The 12,500-nt window shown below is 46.2% G+C and overlaps 1 protein-coding gene across 5 annotated transcripts in view; it reads right to left on the reverse strand.

The window, feature by feature from the left end:
* The window catches only part of dennd1a (DENN/MADD domain containing 1A), an 87,445-nt gene that overhangs the window by 56,238 nt on the left and 18,707 nt on the right, over positions 1-12,500 (reverse strand). For all 5 annotated transcript variants that reach the window (XM_042059089.1, XM_042059091.1, XM_042059088.1 and 2 more), the window contains exon 3: positions 10,881-10,924. In XM_042059089.1, the coding sequence (XP_041915023.1) occupies positions 10,881-10,924 (44 nt within the window). The remainder of the gene's footprint in view (positions 1-10,880; positions 10,925-12,500) is intronic.

Genomic DNA, 12,500 nt, shown 5'->3' on the forward strand with positions numbered 1-12,500 from the left:
TGTTCCTCAATTTACCTTTTAACGCTTAATAGAGAAGATAACAACACTAATAAGTGCCACGCTACTCTCTCACACACACACACACACACACAAACACACAAAAGGATTCAGGAAATTCTGCAAAAATTCTGCAAAGAATTTTCTCTAAAGGAACTCCCATTGTTACCCATCCAAAAACATGCCCTGCGTGATCTGTGCTTCCCTAGGTATCCACCCGTGAGCTCTATCCTCCACCCCACCTGCATCCCACCATGGCTTCCTGCCAGCAGTGAGAGATGAGGGGGCCGACCCAGACACAGCCCTTGCTGGCTGGAGATGGGGGTCTGTGAGCAGCAGGATCCCCCAGCAGGCATGTCAAGGTCTGCCTTGTGTATCGCGCCGCTCCCTCTAGTCCCCCGTTCCCACAATACAGACCAAGGGCCACTTCATTAATACCTCATTTGGGGACATAAGGCGCCTTTCCACCACAGAAAATAGCAGGGCTATTTCAGGGCAGCCTGCACAGTTGTGCATGTTTCGACAGGCGAACCCTTTTTAGCGCTGTTTTTTGGGGGGGAAATAAGTATCTAGTCTGTGTGGCCCCAAAACTGCTCAGCAGAGGATTCTCCTGCAGGGATTCAGTAACCATTCTTGGTTGAACGTGATGTGAGTGGAAGACTACAAGCACCATTTTTAAAACCATTTGTTCTTTTACCAGTGAATACAGGAAGGGAATTAAAAATGTGTCACTTTTGTCTCACTGAATGAACACAAGCAAAACATCAGCTGAAACATATGCTTTAAATCAATCAATTGGGTTATTGCTACCTACATTTATCAGTATAAGTAATTACAGCTGCCATGAACTCTGTAATCCAGTGTTAGCATCTTCCTAGCAAAACTCAACTGTTGACCTTGTAGTAACTTAACATTATCTAAAAACTCACTGGTTTACCGGCCTAATGTCATCGCTGCTGTTCTGTGACGCAACCAAGAGACAAAATCATTAGGCTACATCAATATGTAGATCTGGTAGTATGGTACAAAAAGGACCAGTGGATTATGGGCCATTCCTGTATGAAGACCTATGTCCACGCAACTTAAAAAGTCTCAAGAGTTCCTGCAATGGAACCTACTAATTTCTGGAGAACAGCAATCTGCTATATCTTTTTATTTGTCACACATTTCTCATAAACAGGGCTTGAAAACGAAATTATTTTTCAAACGTTCCGTTCCGAACGGTTCAGGTAGGCCTATGTTTAACGTTTTCGTTCTTGCATGCGTTCCGCCACCAACATATCGGTCCTGAACCGGTTCGGAACGCAAAATATCGTTCGTTCTTAAAGTTCCGGCAGTGTTTGGCGGGCCTATCAAGTCTATTTTTGTGGACTTTAGAATAGACGTACTCATTATTTCCCCTTGATTTAGCCTATACCGTAGCTATGCCCCAAAATAATAAATCACAGGCGGCACCCAAAAACATTCAGATGGGCTATCCATCCCATAGCCTACAGATTTACTGTAGGCCTAACCTATGCCTATAAATCATTTCTTATCAAAAATATTTCTGGATACGTGCTAAACTCCTTACCTGGTTGCAGCCTAAATTTTATCCATATAGAGATCTTCAAAGGCTTGCGCTATAATTCCAACCCTGTTTATAAACGAACCTGTCTGTTGCTGACAAGGCCTATCTCAAATTTCCCGTTAATCCCGTTTGCATAGAATAGGCTATAATTGCGCAAACATTTCAAATCCCGACTTTAAAACGACAAGGCGTGGACAGGCAAAATAGGCTATTATGCATAGGCTACAAGCAATTTCCAAATCAGTTTCAGTAGCCTACACTACGAGCTGGCCTAAGATCCGAAATGGCAGACGGATAGGTTACATTACAACGGCAAGACAAAATATACACATTTGGACCAAATGTCCATTTATTCGGGGTTTTTTTTTCAAACTGCAGAAATCAAATTATTAGGTTGTTCGCCTACAATCAAACGAGTAGAACACTTAGGATATGCTTTTGTGAAATTTTATAAAATATATAGAGAACGAAAAAAACATTATTAACCGGTTTTGTGGATTTCAGAATAACGTTTCTGTTCCGGAACAGTTGAAGACCATTTTGTTTTCGTTTCCGTTTCCGCTCCTCGTAAAATTCCGTAAAATTCCGTTCGTTTTCGGTTTTCGTTTCTTGAACCGGTTCGGAGCCCTGCTCACAAATAAAGGATATAATTGCTTGTGGACCTGTACTTCCACAATAACTTCAATGAGTTAGAAAGATAACAATTGATGGTGCCAATGATTATAAATGGGATGATTTCACTGATTTCTGGCTCATTATGATTTCCATATGAAGTGGATATTTGTTGGGAGATATGACTCTTACTTTTACATGCTAACATGACTGAGCGTAATCAAGGCAACCATATCAATACTCATTTGACTGATTAATTCCTGCATGATCAAAGACACAACATGCCTGCAATTTCTGGTCAGTTGTTTTACTACAGATCAGGAGAGGTAGTGTGTGTGTGCAAGAACACAGACGGGTAATTAGTCAAGTTATGTTGATCTAAGAATGGTTGATAGAGGGAAAATACTAAAGTGAAAGAGAAGGTTGCAATATGGGATGATTCCTCCCCCCCCCTCCTCAAATAAAGGGCTTATCATTCTGATTCTTGTTTTAAATGCTGAACACTAATCGTGCTTCAATTGCGGTGCGCGATTACTTCGTGATATGAGTGCAAGGCGCGCATCTCAGCTTGTGTCATGCGTTGGATTATATCTGTGTTGCTTTGACATCGCGAATTGAAAGATATTCCACTCTATTCACATTATTATCAATCTAATAATAATAGTTATTCTATTTTGTTGCCAAATAGGCCACAGGAGCTAGTTAAAAATCTTAACTTATTTACTGGGGCACAGCAGTTCAGTACAGGAGGCCTAGTAACGCCCATGTGGCTGGGTCTGGCAGTCTGGTCATTTTTAATAATGTAATAGGCTACTTGGGCCTGTATTTCTGGTGAAACCAAACCGTGAAATACACACACACATACACATACAAATCAGAATGTAACACTCAGAATAATTCAGAGAGGATACTTGAGTGAAATGATCAGGTTGTTAGCTTTAACGAGCGGGTGCATTGTAAAGCGGTCCAGAAGTAATAATCGTCCATCATTACTGAAACACCGGGACAGCTTAGTGATTTCCAGAAATAGGAAACAGATTTTTTCAGAGCAAAGTGTGTATGTGTATGTGTGTGTGTGTGTGTGTGTGTGTGTGTGTGTGTGTGTGTGTGTGTGTGTGTCTGGACCCAAAGTGAAACATATCAGTCACCTCGCTTTATTGCATCCCCCTCCCCAATAGCCCCCCTGCCTTTGTGACTAGACCTGAGTTTTAATTGCGGCATCAAACAGCCGCCACCAACCCAACCCATCCCCTCCCCACCCCACGCTACCCAACCACCCCCCAATTCCTGTCTTAATCGCCACACTTGTGCTGCAGTGGAGGCTGTCTGGGCAGGAGCCTAAACACCACCACCACCACCACCACCACCACCCCCCACCCCCCCCCCCCCACCGCACTCCCTACTGCCCTCTACACTGGAGGGGCACCAGGGCTGGGGCTGCCGCTGTCGCTGTCGCTTCCTGCATGATCCACCACCAGCACCTGGGGTCCCTTATCGCCAAGGCTCCCACTCACACAACCAACCACCAGCCTAACACCACACACACACACACACACACACACACACACACACACACAAAGCAGCAGCATATCCTTGAACTAATAAATAAAATTAACAAATTACACTTACACTACTTAAGAGCTGCACAATACATAAAAGTGTACCTCTACTTAAAGTTATATCTAAGCCTACACCTGTACAAAACACACAGTTTCTCAGTCCTAATATCTTTATGTATGTGTTGAAACGAAGTTGGCAACAAACAGAATTCTCAAGTCTCCTTACATTTTCCTGTACAACCTCACCAAAACATTTATTGTTTACACACAGGGATTCCTACTAAACATACTCGCGATGAAGCACCACTACAATGAGTTTGCTGCTGTCTGAAGTCTGGCTGATCAGTCGAGCGAATTCAGCACAGAGTACTTTGATGTGTTCGGCGTGTGAAGCCATTTTCATCCGCACACCACTGGGGGGATAAGACAAAAAAAAAAAAAAAAAACAGCAGCACAATTTAAATCTGTTTGTATTGGTGCTACAATAAACTGCTTTGACACCCTCGCCTATGATCTGTGAATGGTGAACACAGATCACAATTTTTGCGAGTGAGCGAGCGAGCGCACCCTGTGCCTAAGTGCACCTAACCCCTGGCCTCTGTGTGTGCCCCGGTGATTTGTGAGCGAGTCATTTCCTGTCGGGCCAGCCCTCATTGGGAGAGGCGTTTCCCTGGCGTGTCGACCGAGTGATGAAATGCTTTAATAAAGGCATGGCGGACAGCATAGGGCTACTTCATTAAGATGGGGGGGGTGGGGGGGGGAGCGTAAACGCACCTCCGGCTCATTATGCTTAAGAACAACGCTTGTTCACTCGCTCTCATCTGTCTAAATAACACAGCTTTTATCAGTTATGGATTTTAGATTAGAGCCAGGGCGCTTGAAAAGTTAGCCTAAAGGCAACGTTGAAACACAGAGAAACCCGCTCAGATGCAGTGGGGTTTATTTGAGGGCCTGGAGCATGAAGAATGTAAAACAAAAAACAAATGAAACAAACACAAACAAACAAACAAACAAACAAACAAACAAACAAAGGAGAAGCGAGGAGACACAAAGCGGCACGCGAGTGATTAATGAGCATGTTGATAGATTAGCGCTGGCCGTTTGTTTGCCTTCGCTCCTCTGTGTGGTCACTCCCGTGGGTGCGGAGCCCGAAAGAGATAAGAGAGACGGAGGGATCGGGAGAAACGCTGTGATGTGATGCATGCCCCGCAGCCACTGGCGTTTGGACTCAATGAAGCTCAGTGGAGTTCAGTCCATCATTGCCAACACGCACACACATACAAACAAATCCACACTCACAGATACTGATGGATAAAAGTCTAAATGCCATCTTTGAACATGAACAGGGCTTCTATTTCAGAAGAAAAACAAAAATATGTTGAAAAGGAGGAGAGTTATTCAGTCTGCTGGAGGTCGAGTGCTTTGGTTCAAATGCATTCAACTTTTGTACTTTTGACATTTGTACTATATTTAACAATGATTTGTCACATGAAATGAGCGCCCAAAACTCAGAATGTGTGTATTTAATACACAAAATAAATGTAGGGTTAAGTGTAATGACGGAAAATAAGTCATCACTATGCCCAAGAAAGGCTCACTAATATCCATACAAGGGATTAGCATGAAGTTAGCGTGTGTCAATCCCTTCCATAGACACTCACAGACCCCCCTTGAACTAGAGCCAACAGGTCCGGCTCAAAAAGAAAGGCTGAATGAATTGATCAGTGTCCCTAATCCGACCCCTCCCCGGGTCGGCCATTATGAGACGCCTGTGCTTCTCTGGAGGCGACCGCCGCGGTTCCAATGTTGCTTCGGCCCAGCCAACCGGTGTCTACTCTCCCGAGACACAATCACTGAGACAGCAGGAGCTTTTGCCTGCGCAGGCCCGGGATTTTGGCCAGGCTTCGCCTTCGCTCGCAGCCGGATCAGAGCCGACGCCGGTGCCTTAATCCGGGCCAGCTCTGGGACCGACTGCGGCAGAGTGTGAAAGGCCTTTATTGAGAGGCCAGCACAAAGACAACGCTAGACAGATGGACACACAAAGAGACAAACGGAGACAGATTGGGACACAGAGACAGAGAGAGAGAGGGAGCAAGACAGCACCAGTGTCAGTGAAAAGGCTCCCTATTTATTCCACTGGAGTTTTATCCATGTGCCACCTCTTTGAACTAGTGGTATCATATTCAAATGAAAGGGCCTGACCCACAGTCATCTAGGAAGAGCATTGACCCCAACCTCAATCTCCTGGCATCTGCTAAAAGATGGGGGGGGGGGGCTCAAGAAGGCGACAAATAATGGAGGGCATCAATTATTCACTCACTGCCAATGGTTCTCGGGCAAGGGCAAGGCGATATTTTATTCATTAATGTCGGAGAGGCTAAACTGAGATTACGCATCTACTGAACCAACTTCCTCTTGGTGCATGAGAGAGACGGTGGCCTCCAGATTTGGCGGTTCAAAGGCAGAGCCCAACTGATTTCATCCTCTTCTAAAGGCCGTGAATTTTTCAAGACAAAGCTTCAGAACATACCGGTCTGCAAAAGTAAACCATGGGAAAGATCTCAAGAAACACTTCTATTTAGAAAGCCCACCTCTCACCACCCCATCCTCTTGCTTCATCCCCTAATCATTTTTGAAACAAAACCCAAGGACATGCTTTTGAAAATCCTCTGGCACAGAGAGACTGTGATTGCCAGGCGTCGCTACGTTTTATTCTGTGACTGCGGGCTGGCGCATGTTTCAAGCCACCGATGCCAAGTCACGGCGCATCTGCCTTTGAGAGTCAAAACAGGAGGGAAGGCAAGTGATGTTAAAAGGACCAGGTGAAGGATACGTGAGGCGGTCTGTGTACGAGCGCGTGTATGTGCGATTGAATGACGTTCGGCGCTTTTCCACTTGGAGTTGAACTTCTTTTTTTTTTCGATTTGAGGCACCTCCGCGAGAACGGCGAGGCACAGCAGGCACACAAAAACACAAGGTGCCCTGTGCACTTCTGCAGCGCAAAAAACACTTACTAACAATACCACACAGCAAAAGAAAAGACTTCCCTCACAGCAACAACAAGCATCCTGTCTGATCGTGGCCTAATCTTCCCTCCCTCCACCAGCGCTGGGGAGCGCAGATTGATCACAAGTGGGGAAGTGTCCGTTGCTTTGCACTGGTGTTTCGCTCTCTCTTTTCCCTCCATGTCATTCTCCCGCGCTCACACACGCTCCCTCCCTCCCGCTCAACTCTCTTGCTCCAGATGCTTAGCTGTTGTCTGCACTGGCGGCGGCGGTGATGCCATATGGGCAGCCAGGTGTCCTCTCCGGCGAAGCAACGCTTGACTAAGGTGAGCCGCAATTAAGAGATACACCCCAAACCATTACACAAGCGCCAGGTACCACATCACAATTAGCTCCTCAAGGGATGAAGACACAATAGCGGAAGGCTTTTGTTTTTTTCCCCCCTTTTCTAAGCATCAAACCTGGAGTTTTTTTTTACCGTTAGACATGATTAGAGTCTAGACACCATTCTGGCTCCAACTGATAAGGCTGGCACAGTCCCTGCCCCAGATAAGCACAGGGTGGAGAGTGACTCTTTCATACACAACACAAGAAACTTGCACTTATGGAAAATACTAGACAAAAAACGAAACATAAAATGTTTGTAGTGAACTGATCTTTATATGTGCACCTTTCCCTCTAATGTGTAGAATAGGACAGTACAGTACAAGTTTTAGAGAACATTGATGAACAAGGCAAGGCAATATCATGGTCTGGATTGTCTTTGTCAAGCTAGCATTATTTGCAGTGTATGTCAGTTCCTTGTGAGGCAGAATGCAGTGTAGTGATCTGATAGTATAGCAGTGGTCGTAACCGACCTGACACAGTGAGTGTCATTGCAAGTCGGATACTGTGTGAAAACATACGTAGCACCCGCTCACAGTACTTAAATACCCCCCCCCCCACACACACACACAGTCACACCCCCCCCACCCCCACCCACCCACACGACTCCATCAAGGGCAGACATAGTCAGTACACCAAGACCAAAGCAAAAAAAAAAAAACATCCCCCCCCCCCCCCCCCCCCTTTGTTAGTGTGCAAGATTTCCATCGCTGCTTTGGCTCATGGCTTCCTTTCTTCGGAGGTCACCCATCTGAATATTCCCGAGCTTAACGCGCGCTAATTCCGGCCCGCTGTGCCTTTGAGTTAAAAACGTTCCGCCGATGCCGGGCAAACATCAAAGGCGCTCGTACTTCAAGAAAACATTTTCTCTCTGTGTTAAAGAGGACGTGGGGGAAGAGAAAAAGAAGAAGAAAAAAAGGAGAGAAAGTGGCGTTGCGAGCTGCCGACAGAAACAGGCGGCAACTGGCTAATTTAAAGGATTCAAAGCGCGTGTGTCACAGTGGTACAGTGGCATCAGAGGAGAAAGGGAGCGCAAGACAGAGAGATAGATGGAGCTGGTGAGAGTGACAAAAAGAGAGAGCTTTGTTTTAATTACTTCTCCAAAAGAGAAGGGGGGAGCTGCCACCAGTTACACCTCCACTTTGAATCAAACGAGCCATTTGCATTTTTGAGGTACAAACAGAACGAGAGAGAAACAGATGAAGGGAAGGGCACGCAGATACAGAGAGAGAGAGAGAGAGAGAGAGAGAGAGAGAGAGAGAGAGATGGAGAGAGAGAGAAAGAGAGAGAGGAAACTGTGTAGGTAATGAGTCGATGGTTGTATTTATCACCAGGCTCAGCCCTCGGAGTGTAAAAATGTCCCGGCTGAGTCGGCTGAGGGGCTCTGGTGTGTTTAGGCGCATGAGTGTGGGTAAAGGCCACACTAACGAGAGGCTGGTGGAGCGATAAACAGACTGAACGGTACCGTGAGAGAAGCGTGAATGGTACATGAGGAAAAAGCAAAGCATTGGATACATTATTGATGCCACTGTTTGTGGACATCAAGGCACCTGCCCGCATCAGCAACAGCGGTGAGCCTCAAAAGGGGTGCAAGGAGCTGTCTGATTTAGAGTTGTAAGCAACAATGCATTGTGGGAGTCGAGGAACACTTTGCTGCTGTTCCGCGCTCTTTCCCTGGCCCCTGGCCTGGGCCTCGATGATTAGGACGATGCGAGCAAGTGAGAGAGAAAGTGGAACAGGCACCAACACCATTTTTTTTTTTTGTGTGAGCCATCTTTTATCGGCACTCTTTTGCACCCTTTTTTTGCACCCTTTCACCCCCCCCCCCCTTCGCGTACTCTCTCTCTCTCTCTCTCTCTCTCTCTCTCTCTCTCTCTGCCCTGTGAAGTACAAAGAGTGAGTGAAGAGTGTGGTATGGTGGCTCAAGGGAAGCCAAAGGGCTGACTGTCATTATCCCCTCCTGCATCTTTCTATTCCCTTTGCTCCCCTCTCTCTCTTTCTCTTTCTCTCTCTTTTTCTCTTTTTCTCTCGCTCCCTCTCTCTCTCGCTCCCTCTCTCTCTCTCTCCCTTGTTCTTCCCATTTCAGCCTGGTCTCATCTCCTTTCACCCCTCCGACTCTCTTCCTAAACCATCCCTTCATCTTCGAACCCATGTTCCTGCTTTTATGACTCTGGCTCACTCTACATCCCATCTGCACTTGCCGTCTCTGTCTCCGTCTCCGAATCGACTCAGCTGCTCTTTCTTTCTCCTCCTCTCCGTGTTGCTCTCCTCACTGCAAAGCGCTGTGCCATTTCAGCTCACATCCCTCGCCATGCACAACAAAGAGTGGCTGGAATAAAAAACCTTCGCTCGCAACAAAGACACTGGCTTTTCCTTTTCCTACAGAAGAGCTAAACACGAGTGTGTGTGGTTGGAGGGGGGTTGTGGACACTGTTTGTGTCCTCACAGATAAACAGAGATGGGTGATTAGAGTCTTGCCTAGTTACAAGGGAAGAAAAATATGTGCTATTTAATTTTATTTTTTATGTTTTTGAAGAGGAGGCAAACAATAACTCCAGGCTACTTGGTTTGAAAAAAAAAAAAACTAAAAAAAACAACACAACAAAAGCACACTGGCTCTATGGTAACAAGCGTTTTCATTTGCAGTGCCACGCAACCCCTGATTTAAGAATTCCTGTCGAGCAGATGAAAGAATGTACTTGGCTCTTGTGTTTATTTATGGTCCATATGATATGCACGCCAGCTTTTTACAGACATCCAAAGCAATTACCATCGCGCAGGCACATCTGAAACAAGCGCACCTGAATGTCTTCTGACGGCAAACAACCTTGAGGAGAAATGTCCCCTCGTCTTTCATGCTGTGTTTCAGATATAAGGACATCAGGTAGAAAGAACACTGCTGCAGGGAGAGTGACAGTGCAATTAGTCGGGAGAGACTTGACGCTCTCTAAAAATTGGTCGAATATAAGATGCACCCCCATCCCATCCCATCCCGCCTCCCCACATCCCGTGCGGATTCAACATATGTCATGTCTAAGTCTAATTGTTCTTTGACCAGAATCTTTTCTTTGGCTTGAAAACTGAACTTTCACATTTTTATCAAGCCCCATGTTTATTTCAAAAGGGGATCTTATTTTCATTTAACAAATGTTGATTAATTAATTTGTCTTTTATCAATCTTTTATATTTCCCTTTTTATTTGCTTTTCTGGAATGTGTGTGTGTGTGTGTGTGTGTGTGTGTGTGTGTGTGTGTGTGTGTGTGTGTGTGTGTGTGTGTGTGTGTGTGTGTGTGTGTGTGTGCAAGTGCTCTGGTATTGATATTGTAAGGACTGAACAGGTCCACACACACCAAACCAGGTCCATGTTTCTCAGAAAGAAAGAAAGAAACACACACACACACACACACACACACACACACACACACACACACACACACACACACACACACACACAAAATGTCAACCATTTATAACTAAAGGGCCATTGCACACACATGAAAAAGGAAGGAAGACATCAAACAGAGGGATAGAAATATGTGATGCAGGGAGGGAGGGGGCAGGAGGGTGAGTGAAAGAAACAGAGAAAGAGGGAGAGACAGAGGGGGAAGGAGGAGGGAGAGGAGGAGAAAATACACTAATGGCCATGCGGGAGGAGGAGGCAGTGGGGCGTAGAGGAGAGAAAGAGAAGCTAAAGAAAGAAAAGAAAGAAAGAGAGAGAGAGAGAGAGAGAGGAGTTAATTATGCATTCCAAACCTGGTCGATGTAGTCCTCCGGGAATCGCCTGCGCACCTCCGGATCTGTAAATAATTGACAGATAATATTAATTGGCTTTGGATTAGTGAGCAGGCCGAGAAGAGCGCATTAATATTTGATCAGAGGATGATAGGGACCCTGGCAGGGGAAGGGAATCCAGGGAGGGGATAGAGGGAGACGGAGGAGGGGGCTGCAGCAGGCTGAGAGGCTGAAAGCCTGATTAGGGACTGGGGCAGGAGGTGTCAGAGACACCCCTTACCACCACCCCCCCCCCCCCCTTCCATAAATCCATCCCTAACCCCCCCTTATCTTCCATCTCCACCACCACCACCATCACTCCAACCACCCTCCCTGTATCCATCCATCCACACCTCTCTAGGAAGGACAGAGAGGGGGAGAGTGTCTGAGTAACCCCCTCTGAGCCGCGCACGCACGCACACACGCACACACGCACACACGCACGCACACACACACACACACACACACACTCTATACAGACTGGGTCACTCATGCTTGAGTACAACATGCTTGCTACAGGCAGAGCTTGAAAGATTCCCCAACTGCCTTAACAAATGGTCATTTTTCAGAGGACCCATCACTGACCTCTGCCGTTTTCAGCCTCAAGCTGAACAGGTGAATGTTGAAGAGAAGTGATTTTTGTTTCTGCACTAATTGACGACAGGTGCTTGAAGCAGAAAAAAAGTTGCTGTTTCACTGTTCCTTATCTAGGCCATAGTTAACTGATTTACATGACCACGGGTTGCTGCTATGGACATACACCTCAACAAGTTGCCCCTTTCACTGCAGCGTCCCATAACTAACATACAGCAGCCATAACACAAGCAGCAAATGTCCCCCCACTCTCCTTATCAGAGCAGTACGGATGCAGAGTGAATGGGCCTTTTATACGGTGAACAGCCTGCTTATACGGCTTTTACATTCAAAATGTGTGTATGGATATGACACATGCTTAAAAGCTTCAGAGACACACCAATCAAACAAAGAATGAAAAACACGGAGAGAAGTGATGCAAAAGAGAGAGAGAGAGAGAGAAGGGGAGATAGTCAGAGCAAGGGGGGGGGGGGGGTATTAGGGGTGTTGAAAGAGAGCTGCCGACTGGTCCCACACTGCCCTGGGACATCCATCTGCTTTTGAGAACAGTCTGAGAGAAGTCTGTTTTCTCTCTCACTCTCAGTCACACACACACACACACACACACACACACACGTCGTCCTCCACTCCCCATCCCCACTTTGTGTCTGCTTAGAAGGCACTCTTTCGACGTGGACACATCTACAATAACAATTACAACTACAGCACTACAAGCTGATATGACGACAGGAAGTGAATGACCACAATGCCCTACAACACCAGTACTTCCCAAACAACACTCTAGCAGAAGTAACCGATGATGCACACTGCACATTTGCAGAAGTACCACACCATTCATTTGCTCATGTCAAAGGAACTATGGCACTCACACACACACACACGCACACACACACACACTATAGGATGTGGGATGTGCCACATACAGACATCATGGGCACTGGAGCTGCCTGTGGCAAAGTCATGTGCATTCAAAACACACATCAGATCAAAGGAGAGCTTTGGGCTGGA

This window comes from Alosa sapidissima, chromosome 13 (assembly GCF_018492685.1).
Source record: "Alosa sapidissima isolate fAloSap1 chromosome 13, fAloSap1.pri, whole genome shotgun sequence".
In the NCBI taxonomy this organism is placed as follows: domain Eukaryota; kingdom Metazoa; phylum Chordata; class Actinopteri; order Clupeiformes; family Clupeidae; genus Alosa; species Alosa sapidissima.